The 19,402-nt window shown below is 39.8% G+C and overlaps 1 protein-coding gene across 8 annotated transcripts in view; it reads left to right on the top strand.

Moving 5' to 3' along the window:
* The window catches only part of LOC133554755 (neural cell adhesion molecule L1-like protein), a 156,483-nt gene that overhangs the window by 76,331 nt on the left and 60,750 nt on the right, over window positions 1–19,402 (top strand). For all 8 annotated transcript variants that reach the window (XM_061903868.1, XM_061903867.1, XM_061903863.1 and 5 more), the window contains one exon: window positions 4,626–4,808. In XM_061903868.1, the coding sequence (XP_061759852.1) occupies window positions 4,626–4,808 (183 nt within the window). The remainder of the gene's footprint in view (window positions 1–4,625; window positions 4,809–19,402) is intronic.

Here is a 19,402-nt window from a genome sequence, read left to right as displayed (position 1 = left end):
TATCACAATTTTCCCATCCAAAAACTTGCTGGTTGACGTAGAGAAACATGTTTGCTTGACCGCTCTGTGTTAAAGCTTCACAACAAACAAAGAAACACCGGCTGTGTTTCGGTGCTAAAGGCAGCTGCAATCCACCGCTTTCCACCAACAGCATTCTTATTTAACGTCTCCATTTTTAATTGAACAAATTGCAAAAGATTCAGCAACACAGATGTCCAAAATACTGTGTAATTGCGCGATGAAAAGAGACGACTTTTAGCCGTAAGTGGTGCTGGGCTAATATGTCCCCTCCAACCAAAAATGTCACAAAGACCCGTCATCATACGCGTCATGATTCCGCGACGTTTTCAACAGGAAACTCCGTGGGAAATTTAAAATTGTAATTTAGTAAACTAAAAAGGCCGTATTGGCGTGTGTATTTCAATGTTAATATTTCATCATTGATATATAAACTATCAGACTGCATGGTGGGTAGTAGTGGGTTTCAGTAGGCCTTTAAATATAATTATAAATGTGTCAATTTCTCTTCACTTTATAGTGTAAACTAGCAATTAGCTGATTAATGTATGATTTTGATTAAGTGGATGGTTATGATCATGAATATAACATCATTATTATTGCAATATTTTTATTATTAGTGTATCTACTGGGGGTTAAGCCTCCCTTATCTTCAAAACTAGTGATGCTTCGAAGTACTTGAAGCAATGTGTCTTGAATGCACCACAGTTACAGTGGGGCAACAAAGTGTTTAGTCAGCCACCGATTGTGCAAGTTCTCCCACTTAAAATGATGACAGACGTCTGTCATTTTCATCATAGGTACACTTCAACTGTGAGAGACAGAATGTAAAAAAAAAAATCCAGGAATTCACATTGTAGGAATTTTAAAGAAATTATTTGTAAATTATGGTGGAAAATAAATATTTGGTGAACCATTCAAAGCTCTCACTGATGGAAGGAGGTTTTGGCTCAAAATCTCACGATACATGGCCCCGTTCATTCTTTCCTTAACACGGATCAATCGTCCTGTCCCCTAAGCAGAAAAACAGCCCCAAAGCATGATGTTTCCACCCCCATGCTTCACAGTAGGTGTGGTGTTCTTGGGATGCAACTCAGTATTCTTCTTCCCCCAAACACGACAAGTTGAGTTTAAACCAAAAAGGTCTATTTTGGTTTCATCTGACCACATGACATTCTCCCAATCCTCTGCTGTATCATCCATGTATCCATTTTGGTATAAACTCAACTCGTCGTGTTTGGAGGAAGACAAATACTGAGTTGAATCCCAAGAACATCATACCTACTGTGAAGCATGGGGGTGGAAACATCATAATTTGGGGCTGTTTTTCTGCTAAGGGGACAGGACGATTGATCCGTGTTAAGGAAAGAATGAGTGTGGCCATGTATCGTGAGATTTTGACCCAAAACCTCCTTCCATCAGTGAGAGCTTTGAATGGTTGACCAAATACTTACTTTCCACCATAATTTACAAATAAATTCTTTAAAAAATTCCTACAATGTGAATTCTTGGAATTTTTTTCACATTTTGTCTCTCACAGTTGAAGTGTACCTATGATGAAAATTACAGACCTCTGTCATCATTTTAAGTGGGAGAACTTGCACAATCGCTGGCTGACTAAATACTTTTTTGCCCGACTGTATGTGCTGTGGAATACCAAAGTGAAACTTAAACATAACTTTTGGACTTTCTTGTGGAGCGGTATAGCTCGATTGGTGGAGTGGCTGTACCGGCAACTTGAGGGTACCGGGTTCAATCCCCACTTCCGCCATCCTAGTCACTACCGTTGTGTCCTTGTGCAAGACACTTTACCCATCTGCTCCCAGTGCCACCCACACTTGTTTAAATGTAACTTAGATATTGGGTTTCACTATGTAAAAGCGCTTTGAGTCACCAGAGAAAGGTACTATATAAATACAATTTAGTTCACAACTCTCTCCGATGCTTCCACTATTACAGTGGGGCAAAAAAGTATTTAGTCAGCCACCGATTGTGCAAGTTCTCCCACTTAAAATGATGACAGAGGTCTGTAATTTTCATCATAGATATACTTCAACTGTGAGAGACAGAATGTGAAGAAAAAATTCCAGGAATTCACATTGTAGGAATTTCAAATAATTTATTTGTAAAATATGAGGGAAAATAAGTATTTGGTCAACCATTCAAAGCTCTCATTGATGGAAGGAGGTTTTGGCGCAAAATGTCACGATACATGGCCCCATTCATTCTTTCCTTAACACGGATCAATCGTCCTGTCCCCTTAGCAGAAAAACAGCCCCAAAGCATGATGTTTCCACCCCCATGCTTCACAGTAGGTATGATGTTCTTGGGATGCAACTCAGTATTCTTCTTCCTCCAAACACGACGAGTTGAGTTTATACAAAAAATGGATACATGGATGATACAGCAGAGGATTGGGAGAATGTCATGTGGTCAGATGAAACCAAAATAGAACTTTTTGGTATAAACTCAACTCGTCGTGTTTGGAGGAAGAAGAATACTGAGTTGCATCCCAAGAACACCACACCTACTGTGAAGCATGGGGGTGGAAACATCATGCTTTGGGGCTGTTTTTCTGCTAAGGGGACAGGACGATTGATCCGTGTTAAGGAAAGAATGAATGGGGCCATGTATTGTGAAATTTTGAGCCAAAACCTCCTTCCATCAGTGAGAGCTTTGAATAGTTGACCAAATACTTATTTTCCACCATAATGTACAGATAAATTCTTTAAAATTTCTACAATGTGAATTCCTGGATTTTTTCACATTCTGTCTCTCACAGTTGAAGTGTACCTATGATGAAAATTACAGACCTCTGTCATCATTTTAAGTGGGAGAACTTGCACAATCGGTGGCTGACTAAATACTTTTTTGCCCCACTGTAGATTCATCATATTTTTACTGTTCTTTTCTCACCTCATAAATCTTTACTGAAGCTCAGGAGATGATCATGTGGTCCCTCTATAAAGGTTGGGGCCCTAACCAACCACCTAGCGTTCATGCCACAGGCTGGCCCAGCACACATATACGCTGCGGCCTACTCTCTCCACACTGCAACCCACTGGGAGTTTTTAAATCAACATTATGTGTCTACAATAGCTCTACAAGAGTTTTTGTGATGCATTGCGTTCATTACTCATTGAGCATACAAGGACGTGCACAAAAATGTGTCACGTATAAGGTTGGATTTCTATTCTATTTACGGTGGTGAAAAGACTAGAAAAAATTGCTATAAGACTAATTTTCCTGTGTGGCCGTGTGTTGCTAGGCAGTATCTAATGTGCTCAGCCATACTATAAATTCTCCAAAAAAAAACAAAACACGTCTGCCTTAAACCAGTCACGCCCACTCGAAGGAGAGAAATAGAAACTTGAAGCTTGACATACTTGCAAACTTGATGAAGGAAGTATCTCCCAAGACAAAAGATTGACGATGACCACTTGCAAATTGGAGCCCTATGTGGTATTTGTAAGGACGGATAGCCTCACATGCCCTCTATTTCTTTTGTACGTGTTAATATCAGGCACTAGATGGCAGTGTTTAGTTCTGAAGTAAGCCCACCACCCCACACAGCAGTGATGACTTCTTTGGGGGGGCGGGTTGTGTCTTAACAACTCACATCCTCCAAGCCTGCAGATTCTTTTCCCCGAATAATCATTCATGTCTGGGCTGTTTCTGCCTCCTTTTCCATCCTCAAGCCCCCTGCCCCCTTTCTCCAACACTCAAGTTTTTTTTTGTTTTTTTTATACAACAGAAGACAGCCCTACATAGGCATTGAATGTATTCGAGAGGCTGTGCCATCTTTTTACACTTTTGCTGGCTGACGTCAAAGACCCCCGTAGTGTGTGGCCTAGTCTTCAACACACTACCCTCGCTCTCCTCTGTTTTTTTGCCAATTCCCAAATCAAAGTCAGTCTCCGCAGCAGTGATATGTGTCAGAAGCTCCAGGACATCGCCAAAAGTTGCTGCCAATAAAACATTACACGCAAACCCACTCCGTGCGTCTAAATTTGTCGGTGACTGGCCCGAAGGCGTTCATCAGCGCATGAAAACCTCCAAAAGCGGCGTCGTTGTGGTTTTAGTTTAGCATAACCCCTTACCTGTATTGCAAGATTAGTATGGACACACAGGCAGCTGAACCAGGAATGTGTTGCTTTCCACATTCACACACACACACACACGCACACGCGCACGCACACACACTGCACTTTGATCTATAATGCATGTTGGGTGATATGTTCGGCTGCTCCTGATTACCCCTATATTCACACTTCCTTCCCTCCGCCTCCACTTTTTATGCAAATCTTTGCTTCTTTCTTCTGCGTTTCTAGCTTTCACGGCTTTGTTTATCCACTTTTATAATTCCTCCTCCTCCTCATCTCCCTCTTCACTCCCCGTTTAATGTATTCCTGCTCAGCTCACCTGTCATGGCATGTATCTGCGACATTTGCTTTCCGCACGAGTGAGCATGACATCGCTTCATCCCCCCCCGACCGCTGACCCCCATTGCATTGCTGCGCCATTAACATACAAGAGCGCTGGTGGCTTCTCACACGTCCGTCCGTCCTCCCCGACCCACGTGAACTGACGTGACATCTCTCTTGTAGTTAATGAAACCACGATGGAGGTGCTCGCTACCCGGGAGTTGAACATCAGCGGGGCCGACACCACCCACTGGCAGCTGAAGGGCCTAAAAGAGGGCAGCCTTTACCTCTTCCACCTCAGTGCCTGCACTCGAGTCGGGTGTGGACCTCCACTGGCGCAAGAGAGCAGCACTGTCACTCCGGCACGTAAGTTCAGAGCGATGTATTTGTATGTCTGTGGCCAGTGGGCCCTATTCAGCAATAAGTTCCTAACTTTTCTTCTTATCTTTCTTCTTAATTGATTTCCTAAGAGGAGTCCATTCAAATACATGACATGTTCATAAACGCCCAAATTGTTCCTACATGCTGTTCTTAAGTTGCTGAATGCCAAATGGTTAGCATATGCGTGTCTATCATAGTTTGCATACAAACACACCCTTATTTCCATAACATGCATGTGTAAACGCCCTTAATTTCGTAATTTGCATAGGTAAACACCCCTAATTCCCCATGTAAGGGCACAATTCCGGCGGAAATGCCAAACATCAAACACACGGAAAAAACACAAACAGATTACAGAAAATAAATTCGTATTATCCTGCGGGGGAAATACATAATGTCAAAACGTAAGTTTAAGAAAGGGGGCACAGCTCTCGGTAACCTAAAGTGTTCAAATGAATATTCGTCACTTCGGGCAAATAGGTCTAAATGGTCGTGTAATATACGTTCCCTCCCAGGGCACAATCTGCAGCATCTTGCAAGGCAGCAAAAGCATTGCCATTTTGTGTGTGTGTGAGTGTGTGTGTGTGTGTGTGTGTGTGTGTGTGTGTGCACATGTGCACGCACACGGTATTTTGAAATGTCTATATATTGCTCATTTTGCTATATGTCTGTCTGTCTTATCTTTATCTATCTATGTATATACTGTACATATATATATATATATATATATATATATATATATATATATATATATATATATATATATATAGTCTATCTATACATCTATCTATAAGATTAAATTAATATTAGATAATAGAAGTAAGGGAACTTGTCACACTTAAGAACAGATAGGCCACCCCAAGAGTGCTCATTGGTGAATACAAAAATCTCCTTAAAAACTTCGTAAGTGGGCCTAAGGACAAAATTTGTTTGTAACAACGGTTGCTGAATGGGGCCCAGTGTTCATTCCCTGAAAAACAATTAAACAATTAGATGAAAATACCTTTATTCGGGATTCGAACCTAGTTCTTCTACCTTACATAACAACAACAAATACTGTGCGCCTCAAAAGCCAATGTGACTGTATGAGGACATTTTCCATCCTATTCCTCTCAATGGTGGCGCTGTAAGCAGCTAGAAATACAGAATGATCGTGTTCAAATGTCTTATGAAGTCCCCTGTCATTCAGTAACAATCAATCACTTAAACAAAGTGTATTTATGTAGCACCTAATCACAAATGTCTCAAAGGGCTGCACAAGCCACAACGACATCCTCGGCTCAGGCATCAGGGCAGGAAAAAACTCAATGGGATACAATGAGAAACCTCGGCGGGGACTGCAGATGTGCCCCCCCCCCCCCCACACTCCCCCTGGGCGACCAGCCGGTGCAATGCACATCAAGTGGATCTAGTTAACAGTGTGAAAATCAATATTGTTATGAATTATTGACTTATTTAAGGCTCCAATTGCTTCACATCAAATATTCCACTTAAATGATTTTTTGGGGAAAGTATTGCATGTTTTGGGTTTTCAAAAGGGCATAAAACATGAAAAAACATACAGACAAACAAAAAAAAACTTAACTTTGACAAATAGACCTGAAAGTAATCTAAGGATTAAGCGTGTAATACTTGTTTTTCTTTTTCTTTAACATATGGCTTATTTTTAACATTTTAATGACTGAGACCCTTTTGGGTCACCAGCCCCAAACTTGAGGGGAGCTCCGGACGTAAAAAAAACAAAAAAATATATGTATTTGTATTGGTTTTGAAAATAAAAAAGATTAAAATAGACCCGCATGCTTTAATTTTTCAGTGTGCGGCCCTTAGTGGAAACGATTGGGACACTTTGGCCTAAACCCGAAAATTTGATTTTTTTTTTCAATCAATCAATTGATTAAAGTTTATTTATATAGCCCTTAATCAAAAGTGTCTCAAAGGGCTGCACAAGCCACAATGACATCCACGGCTCAGATGCCACATCAGGGCAAAGAAAAACTCAACCCAATGGGAAACATTGAGAAACCTTGGAGGGGACCGCAGATGTGGGGAAACAGAACAGCAGCTACAGTATAACTTGGGAGACAGTCTTTATCTCTTTCTACACGACATCAAGTCGTCACCAATCATAGTCATAGCAGTCATCAACTGCCTTCAGGAAGAGCAGCACATTTTACAGCCTTCACAATAACAGCAACATCCGGTCTGACTGCACGAATAAAATAAAGGTTTCAAAAAAGTACCTTACATTAGCACATTCTACCAAAAGCACTAACTGGTAGGGAGGGGTGTGCCAATCCAATGTGGATATCGGACATAATAATAATAATAATAATAATAACCGTAGCTTTTGTTTCTATTGCATTTAACATTTGAATAACAATTTTCAAAATGCTAATAGATCCAATATCAGCAAAAAAAAAGGATCGGATATCGGCTTGCATTTAAATTCTTCGATATAACCTCTGATACAGGCAGTCCTGTAACAAGTCTGTTCCTGTCCATTATGGGGAGTACAATGCATATATATCAGGTAGGTGTAGTTAAGCATCTGTTATGTACTGTATGTACAGTACAGGCCAAACGTTTGGACACACCTTCTCATTTTGATGTGTTTTCTTTATTTCCATGACTATTTACATTGTAGAGTGTCACTGAAGGCATCGAAACTATGACACCTGTGAAGTGAAAACCTTCTTGAAGCTCATCGAGAGAATTCCAAGAGTGTGCAAAGCAGTAATCAGAACAAAGGGTGGCTATTTTAAAGATACTAAAATATACAACAAGTTAAGTACATAACTCCACGTGTTCATTCATAGTTCTGATGCCTTCAGTGACAATCTACGATGTAAATAGTCATGAAAATAAGGAAAACCTATTGAATGAGAAGGCGTTGTCCAAACTTTTGGCCTGTACTGTATTTTGACTGATTTATTGGAGAATAATAAAGATCAGTCCAATGGTAAATTACTCAAGTGAGATTCATGCAATGAATGCATCACTGGATTATCACGACCATCAGCAAGTTGTTTACAAAATTGTGAGACGTGCCATTTCCATAATTAACATTTCTAATCTATTGTGTTTTGAACTGTGACTTCTCTGCTGATTGAAAAGGCTAGTCAGATAACTCTGATCAAGTGCAGCAGATTATAAAGAAATCTAAATACAAACTGTGTGCACTTAGAACCTTTTTTAAGCTTGACATTTAATGGTGTTATGTGGAAATCTGACAATGATATATTTTAGTATAATAAATCAGCCTCAGTTGGTAGTTTGTATCGAGTTTTGCCCAACTGCTCTCCCCTCAGCTAATTGAATAATAATAGCTGCATCGGCTTTGGCAATTTGTGTTCCAAATGGTGTGCAATTAGAGAATCATTTAAAAGGCCAATGAGTTATTTACTTTGTTTAGAAAAGTTACATTTAATTGGAGGAAGAGTCAAACAATACATACCGATAGTCAACAGAAAACAGGTATTTTGATATTTTTGGTTTTATAATTGTGTCAAACTGAGACAATGATCTCCTCTTTTTCAGCAGGTTACGTCTGAAATTGAGACGCCCATAAAGATGTTTATTTTTGAAACTTTTTGAAACTTAAATAAAGCCTGGATTATGATGCTGCAAATATACACACACACATATATATATATATATATATATATATATATATATATATATATATATATATATATATATATATACAGTCAAAAAAATAAGTATTTGAACACCCTGCTATTTTGCAAGTTCTCCCACTTAGAAATCATGGAGGGGTCTGAAATTTTCATAGTAGGTTCATGTCCACTGTATGAGAGATAACCTAAAAAGAAAAATCCAGAAATCACAAAGCATTGTGTTATAGCACACCTGTGGAACATACCACATGTGTGCAAACTAATTGGGAACAGGTGGGTGCCATGATTGGGTATAAAAGCAGCTTCCATAAAATGCTAAGTAATTCACAAACAAGGATGGAGCGAAGGTCACCAAATTGTAAGCAAATTGTCGAACAGTTTTAAAACAACATTTCCCAACAAGCTATTGCAAGGAATTCAGGGATTTCACCATCTACGGTGCGTAAAATCATTAAAAGGTTCAGAGAATCTGGAGAAATCACTGCACGTAAGTGATGATATTAAAGACCTTTGATCCCTCAGGCAGTAATGCATCAAAAACCGACATCAGTGTGTAAAGGATATCACCACAAGGGCTCAGGAACACTTCAGAAAACCACTGTCAGTAGCTACAGTTGGTTGCTACATCTGTAAGTGCAAGTTAAAACTCTGCTATGCAAAGCAAAACCCATTTATCAACAACACCAAGGAGCGCCGCGGGCTTCGCTGGGCACTAGTTCATCTACGATGGACTGATGCAGAGTGGAAAAGTGTTCTGTGGTCTGACGAGTCCACATTTCAAATTATATTTGGAAACTGTGGTCATTGTGTCCTCCAGACCAAAGAGGAAAATAACCATCCCGATCGTTATAGGCGCAAAGTTCAATAGCCAGCATCTGTGATGGTATGGGGGTGTATTAGTGCCCAAGGCATGGGTAACTTACACACCTGTGAAGGCACCATTAATGCTGAATGGTCCATACAGGTTTTGGAGCAACCTATGTTGTCATCCAAGCAACGTTATCATGGACGCCCCTACTTATTTCATCAAGACAATGCCAAGCCACGTCTTACAACAGCGTGGTTTGGTACTAAAAGAGTGCGGGTACTTTCCTGGCCCGCCTGCAGTCCAGACCTGTCTCCCATCGAAAATGTGTGCCGCATTATGAAGCGTAAAATACGACAGAGGAGACCCCGGACTGTTGAACGACTAAAGCTCTACATAAAACAAAAATAGGAAAAAATTCCACTTTCCAAAGCTTTAACAATTAGTTTCCTCAGTTCCTATATGTTTCTTGAATGTTGTTAAAATAAAAGGTGATGTAACACAGTGGTGAAAAATGCATTTTCCCAACTACGTTGGGACGTGTTGCAGCCATGAAATTCTAAGTTAAATATTATTTGCAAAAAAAAATAAAAGTTTATATCTTGTTTTTGTTGTACACTCAATTGAACATGGGTTGAAAAGGATTTGCAAATCATTGTATTCAGTTTATATTTACATCTAATAGAATTTCCCAACTCATAAGGAAACGGGGTTTGTATATATATATATATATATATATATATATACATATATATATGTCCAAGGTGTGTGTATATATATACACATATGTCCAAGGTGTGTTTTTGTATATGTATATGTATATATATATATATATATATATATATATATATATATATATATATATATATATATATATATATCTGTCATAAGGGGAGAAAGGGATAGCACTAAAGGACTGGATTTGACAACAGATGGAAATTGTCTTGCAATAATGTATGTGCGTGTAAGGATGTGTCTGTCCAGTTTGTGTTAAGCTGTTAAAAAAGCATGATGTATCCCTAGTTCCACTAATCAAAGATTAACAAAACCTTCCACATTAATTTGCAATTAATTGCCATTAATTATATGTTCACTGTTCTGGTAACTATGGAAAAAAGTTACTTTTCGTCACTAAATATTTCAACTTTTTGACAGCCCTAATATTTATATATTGTTACCCTCTTACAGTGAATTAGATGTCTTCTGTGAAAAAAATGAAAACATTTCGGAAATAAAACCAGAACGTATTTTAACAAATCTAAATAGAAATAATTCCCGATCAATCGCGAATGCTTAAACATTAATATGCAGAAATCCTGTGTACTATTAAGTCCGTAGTTACACATTTTTTGTAAGACACTTTCCTCCAATGTTTGTTCCAAGTTAATTCATTAAGAACATCTTTACAAACATACATTATCTGTGATTAATCATGATCAATCACAAATCACAAGCGTTTGATTATCATGCTGCCATCAACATTAGAGTTTAGAGTGTGGGGTGATGATTAAAATAAGGTGGAAATTTAATCAGGTCTAATATGATGTATTCACATTGTGTAATTACCTTTTTAAGTCTAATTATTTAGACAAACTTCAAACGTTTTTACAGTGTTGTAACTGAAAGGCAATCCATTTGTGGATGTTGATTACAACACACACAAGCTAAAAATAGTATGGAGGTATGGTAACTGATTTACAGTCCCACGGGTCGATAACTCTTTTCGTGCACTGACACTGGGATTAATCCTGTGAAGCCGAATGTTGTATTTTTGCCCGAGCTCGCTGACCCACCCGAAGCCACCAAGCTGAATGTTCAGCTGTCTAATAACACGTCTCACATCGGTTGACAACTGAAGACAGAACTTATAGAAGACTTGATTATTTGTTGTACCGTGTCATTTAACGCAACCTGCTCTGACCAGAAGGTGTTATCAAACCCAATTCCGTCCATGCTGCACTGCAATTTTCAGCACAGTGAGCACAGGAGCAACACAGCGGCCATTCTGAGTTCAGGAAAACAGACCCTAAAAAAATGTGAATGTAAAAAGGGGAGGTATCTGTCCTCTGTTTAATAAAGGTCACTCATACCTTTGTGAGTTTGGGTTTCCTTCAGGGGACTCAGCAATTCTCAGCAAGATTCATTGTTTGTAAATCGAGCTGAATCGTGGCCCGGGGAATAAAAATGTACTGTTTGCGGAGCGCTCTCCTCCAGGCATATTCGTCACTCTGTAATTGATGACTGCAAGAACGCCATGGATTTGGAGACATTAATGTGTAGTGATTGAGGCACATGGCGAAGAAAGGGAGGCTTCAATAGAGCAAATAACTGGACACTGTAACTTGTTTCTTTTTAGACTAGACTTATAAAAAATATTAGGAGGAAATGCACCAACGTTTTCCCTTGGTGTGAAAACAGAGGTGTCAAAACAATCATCAGATGAAAATTCCAGTAGCTAGACGTCACATTGTAGAGAAAGTCCAAGCGCATACCCAAAAGCTGCTTTTTTCAATGGCGTTGTTACGGAGTGCAGGGGAAGAAGACGGCACAGACAAGAGGGATGTAATTTTAGCTCTATTTATTGTTTATTTAGTGTTACCCGGATTGTTGAGTGAGGTGCGGAAGTCCAAGGGGGAGCAAGACAAACTCGGAGGTCTGTGAGACAGGCAGGAAGTCGGGGGTTATAGCGAGACGTCAGAGTCCGTGTCCAGGCGAGAGGTAGAGATCAAAGATGCAGCCAGGAAACCAGAGGGGACATGGGGTGATAAGACACACTTCTCGTGATGTGGGAACGAACGTTACCCGGAAGAGTTGAGCAAGGTGCGGAAGACCAAGGGGGAGCAAGACAAACTCTGAGGTCTGTGAGACAGGCAGAAAGTCAGTAGCTATAGCGAGGCGTCAAAGTCTGTGTCCAGGCGGGAGGTCGAGATCCAAGATGCAGCCAGGGAACCAGAGGGAACATAGGGAGACGAGAGACACTGCTCGTGACGTGGGAACGAACGCTACCCGGAAGTGTTGAGCGAGGTGCGGAAGTGGGGCGACATAGCTGGGTTGGTAGAGTGGCCGTTCCTGTAACTTGAGGGTTTCAGGTTTGATCCCCGCGTCGGCCATCCTTGTCTCTGCTGTCGTGTCCTTGGCCCAGACACTTTACTCCCCTGCTCCCAGTGCCACCCACACTGGTTTAAATGTAACTTACTTATTTGGTTTCACTATGTAATGCGCTTTGAGTCACTAGAGAAAAGCGCCATATAAAAATAAAATTCACAAGTCCAAGGGGTAGCAAGAAAACTCGGAGGTCTGTGAGACAGGCAGGATGTCGGGGGCTATAGCGGGAGGTCGAGATCCAAGATGCAGCCAGGGAACCAGAGGGAACATGGGGAGATAAGACACACAGCTCGTGACGTGGGAACGAACGTTACCCAGAAGTGTTGGGCGAGGTGCAGAAGTCCAAGGGGGAGCAAGACAAACTTGGAGGTCTATGAGGCGTCAAAGTCAGTGTCCCGGCCGGAGGTCTAGATCCAAGATGCAGCCAGGGAACCAGAGGGAACGTGGGGAGACGAGAGACACAGCTCGTGACGTGGGAACAAAGGTAGGCTGCTGGGAGGTGACAAGGAGTAACACGAGACGAATGAACATGAATCGGGAGACAAACAGAAAGAGAAAGAGTGAGATCTTGATGAGTTCGGCTTCCTGAACAGGACAGGTTGCTACGTTCTGGCACAGAATAGCAAGTTGCGCTGGCTTGAAAAGACAGCAGAGCTCTTCAGCGACAGGTGTGTAGAGTCTGATTGATTGATGACTGATTGCAGCCGCTTGCTGCAGCTGGAGTGGCTCGCGGCGGCGTGCTCTTGGAGGTGCGCCCAGCGCAGCACACAGATGAATGCACACTGGGGTGAGCTCGGGCCCTGACGGGTCTTACCAGTAACCGTGTATGTAGGTCTTAAATTGTGTGTTCCCTCACTAGTCACAATAGTGGTGTGGTAAATTAATATACACTTTTCTGGATAAGTGCCGTGTTCTGCAATTAGGGTTGCAAACGCCCCTTGAAACACATAAGTACTTGTTCCGTAGTGAGCTGTCAAGGGATGCACTTTGTCCCGTATTCTTAGCACGGTATGTAAACGTGGGGAAGATGATCGGCTCTTCGATACATCACGATTAGAACATGGATGATTCTGCATCAATGGATAAATGTGCAAATAGCCATTATTTACATATTTCAAAAACAGTAATAGGAGGGTTGCCTATGACATCATATGTATTTTTCTTCTTCATGACTTATTTCACAAAATGGTCAAGAAGCTTTAGCGTAGCATTAAAACAAGTGAGAGTGAGTGCAGAGTTTGATCAGAAAATGCCGTATTGCTGTTCTGTTCTTGGGTGTTCCAGTCATTCAAATAGAGATGTAGGAAAGAAGAGGTTCATAAAGGTAATAAATTCAGGGAAAAAACTAAAGCGCGTTGGAGGAAATAGCTCTTAAACTTATCACTATTTTTATCTTGTGGAATTCAATCGGACCACTTGTGTCTGCAGCGATTACTTTGTAATATGTTTGTTTGAGCATTTGATTCTGTGATGCACTCAAATGTATTCTCTACTATATTTGTAGTGTTTGTGAGAGCATAACTAAACATATTGAAAGGAAAACAAATTAGTCTGTGTTAATTTGTGGTTGCTCTGCCTAAATATTACTACAAATAAATGCTTGTGCAAATAAACTAACGTCATGTTAAGTTCTAGTAATAAATATTGTGATTGTTGTTCCAATGCACCATATTCTTGCTGTCAATCGTCATAACAGAAACTAAAAGCCTAGTTGTTGTTGTGCAGGAAAGTCAAGTGTTTTATTCAACATGGATGACCTTTGCTGCTATTTGTAAGCATGTAGAAAATATCCTCAACAGCATACTGAATCTTAATATCGATTGAAAACATGGCTGAACAACAGGGGCATCTATAGCTCAATAATGAGACACAATATGAACATCACAGCATAAAAACAACTGCAGACATGACTTGTAGATGACCGACTAATATTTATAACTATGTCAAACAAATACGTTACTAACCGATTCACAAATAAGTCCAACTTTGTTTTTCACTGGTTAATGTTTAATTAGTTGACCCCTCAGTTTTAAAAACATGATGTGCCTTCAATCTTCTCTCAATACCGTGATTGTCAATGAAGTGAAGTTGTGGCGAGCAGTAATGCCTTGGTGATTATAATCGGTTGAAATCATTAAAAACATATTTTTCTTAAGAGTGTAATAAACCCACTCCATCCTTGTATTTTTTTCATGATCACTTATATAATTGCAACTAGAGATGTCCGATAATGGCTTTTTTGAAGATATCCGATATTCCGATATTGTCCATATCTTAATTACCGATTTCGATATCAACCGAAACTGATATATATAGCCGTGGAATTAACACATTATTATGCCTAATTTTGTTGTGATGCCCCGCTGGATGCATTAAACAATGTAATAAGGTTTTCCAAAATAAATCAACTCAAGTTATGGAAAAAAATGCCAACGTGGCACTGCCATATTTATTATTAAAGTCACAAAGTTCATTATTTTTTTAAACATGCCTCAAAACAGCAGCCTGGAATTTGGGACATGCTCTCCCTGAGAGAGCATGAGGAGGTTGAGGTGGGCAGCGTTGAGGTCAGGGGGGAGTGGGGGGAGTAGGGATTAGCGGGGGGTGTATTTTGTAGTGTCCCGGAAGAGTTAGTGATGCAAGGGGTTCTGGGTATTTGTTCTGTTGTGTTTATGTTGTGTTACAGTGCTGATGTTCTCCCAAAATGTGTTTGTCATTCTTGTTTGGTGTGGGTTCACAATGTGACATAAATTTGTAACAGTGTTAAAGTTGTTTATACAGCCACCCTCAGTGTGACCTGTATGGCTGTTGACCAAGTATGCATTGCATGCACTTGTGTGTGTGAAAGCCGAAGATATGTGACTGGGCCGGCACGCAAATGCAGTGCCTTTAAGGCTTATTGGCACTCTTTACTTTTCCTTACGTCCGTGTACCACTCCAGACAGCTGATTTTTAAGAAGTCATACATTTTAGTTTTTGAAACCGATACCAATAATTTCCGATATTACATTTCAAAGCATTTATCGGCCGTGTCGTGACAACCGTCATGCAGTGTGGAGTATGGAGACGTGACTTTGTGTAAAAAGGTGGCGCTAGTTTTTTTTTTGTTTTTTTTCTAGCTGTGGCTAGTGTCGCTTCAACCGCAAACCTTGTTCAAATCCAGCCTCAATACCATCCTATCAGTTTTATTGATTATCATTTTCAGTCTTTACCGGTGAGTATCCATGCATTTTTGCAAGTTGAAATACATTAGTGTATGCAGCATATTTATTAGTGCTTCAACTTGGATTGTCAGCATGCAGCCTGTTAGCTTTTACACTTGGGAGTGTCAGGATGTAGGGTAACAGGCAATGTGTTAAACATAGCCATTTCAAGTTTCAAGTTTCAAGTTTTATTGGTCACATGCAGAGTAAACCACAGTGAAATGCTTTTTTTCCATGCTCTTCAGATATTGCGTGCAGTGGGATCCAAACACTAGTTGCAGAATCTAATACACTAAATATAAAAAAAAAAACAACAACATTTGAATAGCTCTAATGTACATTAATTACAAGACAATAAGTTGCACAATAAGTTACAGAAGTTATGGTTGAGGTATCAGAACAAGTAAGAAGTACAGTAGTCAAATACAGTACCAGTGCAAGATCAAATGGTATAACAGTATATACAGTAGAGCAGGGGTGTCAAAATAAAAACAGAGTGGGCCAAAATTTTAAACAGAACAAAGCCGCGGGCCAAGGTTGAACAAATTAACCTTTTAATAGGGACCCAAACAAGTTTTGCATTAAATATTGAACAAGCAAGGCTTATATAACTTTAGTGACATGCAAAATCCAGTTTCAAATAATAATAATAATAATTAAAAGAATATCAATGGCATATCAAATAAAATTTTAATACAAATTGTATGTCTTTTTTTCTATTTGCAATCTTCTGAGGTAAATATAATTTTTTTTTCCACAGGCTAATAATAAATCTGAAAATAAAATAACAATAATGAATGAACCAAACATTCAAGCCTTGAAGTAGCAAGACAAAATGCATGAATAAAACGTTAATTATTGTTCAGTTTGCTGGAAGTTTACCAGAAGAGTTAATGCTGAAAGGGTTTCTGGGTATTTGTTCTGTTGTGTTACAGTGCGAATGTTCACCCAAAATGTGTTGGTCATACTTGTTTGTTGTGGATTCACAGTTTGGCGCATATTTGTAACAGTGCTAAAGTTGTTTATACGGCCACACTCAGTGTGACCTGTATGGCTGTTGATCAAGTATGCCTTGCATTCACTTGTGCGTGTGTGTGTGTGTGTGTAAAAGCCACAAATATTATGTGACACGCTGTTTGTATGGAGGAAAAGCGGACGTGACGACAGGTTGTAGAGAACGCTAAAGGCAATGCCTTAAATGCACGCCCCCAATATAGTTGTCCAGGTGGAAATCGGTAGAAATTCGGGAGAATGGTTGCCCCGGGAGAATTTCAGGAGTGGCACTGAACTTCGGGAGTCTATCGGGAAAATTAGGAGGGTTGGCAAGTATGAGCATTAGCGGTGAATGCGGTGTTACAGCAGCACTGACGCTGTATGACACCGGCGGGCCAGCTCTAATGCTTAATTGATATTGCCTCAAGGGCCAAATTAAATTACACGGCGGGCCAGATTTGGCCCGGGAGCCAGAGTTTGACACCCATGCAGTAGAGGGTACCAAGGTGTCTACAGTTCTTTGGCAGTTGAGTAGTGACAGTAGTCTGAACACAGGTAATGAAACAGTATAACTTCTTTATACTCAGTTTTTTGGGAGTTGAGTTGAGTTGAGTTTGAGTCGAACGTTAAGATTAAGATTAGTTTATTTCAAAGGGGACAATGTAATTTCATAAAAACACGTGACTACACATGGTTAAAAAAGCCAGAATTAGCCAGAAGGCTAGTTTTCATCTGTAGTCCCCTGGCCATGTTGTAATAAAAGGAAGTGAAATTATAATTTCAAAGAAAAAGAGAGAAAAGGGGGAAAAAAAGCACACAATACATATACGATGTAATACAAAATAAAATACAACATAACAAAATAACATTTATTATAGCATTTCATTTTTTGTGGCTGACTAGAACATGCAATTATTGTAACTGGATTTTCCTGTTCTGTAACTGGATCTGTGTACTGTTATTTTATTGTATTATTTTGAGAATGTTCTTTTCTTTTCCTTTGTACTTTCTTTTATTATTACTGGATCTGTGTATGTTCTTTAACTATCTGTGTACTGTTATTTTATTTATTTATTCATTTTTTGAACTGTAACTGGATCTGTGTATTAATATTTTACTTTGAACTTTTGAAAAGGACTCCAGGAAGACTAGGCTGGCGTTTATGCATCTACTAATGGGGATGCTCAATAAACAATAAACAATAACCCCAGCAAAGCGTGAGGATCTACGCATGTAGAGGAAAATGTGCACAAATTAAACAGTTGCCAATTCCCTGAAATGAAAATAAGGGACACCCTGCAGGGCTTGTCAACACAATCTGTTTGTCTGAAAGGAGTTTTATACTATATGGAATGGTTGAATGGACGCAACCGGGCTCTTCCTTGTTAAAGAGTTTCAAAAGAGTCCATTTGCATGGATTCGACATTTGTAGATTTTCTTACCTGATGACCTAATCCATGCTAACATGCTTTTGTAATCTTTTGCCCCAACCACAATTGAATTGTATGCATGGGTTTGGGAGTAATAAAAATACATGACAAACAAATTGTTCAATAATCATCGTGTTTGTGCAAAATAATACAAATTGACACAACAAAATAGTTTATTTTACCTCCTGAGAGTGTGTCCGCGCTAACACAGCTAACACAGCTAACACATAAGGTAAAAAGAATGTTAGGTAATGGTTATCCCATGGTGGATAAGAACCAGACCTAGAACTAGTATTTAGATAAGATTAGCATTGATGACACAATTCATAACCACCCGTATAGATGGGCTGCAATCACGCGACTTAGAGGCAAATCCGGGCACTTCTGGGTTTCAGACGAGGGTCTAGAGCCCCATTGGGGTACTGTTCATTTACCTTCATCTGTACAGATTTGGGCAAGTGGCAATATTATCGGCCGATAAATGCTTTGAAATGAAATATTGGAAATTATTAATATCGGTTTCAAAAACTAAAATATAGGACTTTTCAAAACTCCGCTGTACGGACTGGTTCACGGACGTAGGGAGAAGTACAGAGCGCCAATAAACCTTAAAGGCACTGCCTTTGTGTGCCAGCCCAGTCACATAATATCTACGGCTTTTCACACACACAAGTAATGCAACGCATACTCGGTCAACAGCCAGACAGGTCACACTGAGGGTGGCTGTATAAACAACTTTAACACTGTTACAAATATGCACCCCACTGTGAACCCACACCAAACAAGAATGACCAATACATTTCTGGAGAACGTCCGCACCGTAACACGACATAAACACAACAGAACAAATACCCAGAACCCTTAGCGGCACTAAGTCTTCCGGGACGCTTCAATATACCCCCCACCCCCACCTCAACCCAACCACCCCCAATCCTGCCCACCTCAACCTCCATATGCTCTCTGAGGGAGAGCATGTCCCAAATTTCAAGCTGCTATTTTGAGGCATGTAAAAAAAAATAATGCACTTTGTGACTTCAATAATAAATATGGCAGTGCCATGTTGGCATTGTTTTCCATAACTTGGGTTGATTTTTTTGGGAAAACCTTGTTACATTGTTTAATGCATCCAGCGGGGCATCACAACAAAATTAAGCATAATAATGTGTAAATTCCACAACTGTATAAATCGGTATCGGTTGATATCGGTATCGGTAATTAAGAGTTAGACAATAACGGAATATTGGATATCGGCAAAAAAGCCATTATCGGACATCTCTAGTCGTGTTCCATTAGCCTTTGTTTTGGTATTCCTGTGTTTGAGATTCTATTTCTGTTTCTGCGCTCCTTCCGGTGTTTTACTTTTGTTACAATGGAGTGCAGATTATTTTTACCCTCGTCTGATTGG

This window comes from Nerophis ophidion, linkage group LG06, assembly GCF_033978795.1.
Source record: "Nerophis ophidion isolate RoL-2023_Sa linkage group LG06, RoL_Noph_v1.0, whole genome shotgun sequence".
Taxonomy (NCBI): Eukaryota; Metazoa; Chordata; class Actinopteri; order Syngnathiformes; family Syngnathidae; genus Nerophis; species Nerophis ophidion.
The sequence above is the reverse complement of the archived record's forward strand: the minus strand, read 5'-3'. Positions and strand labels throughout refer to the sequence as shown.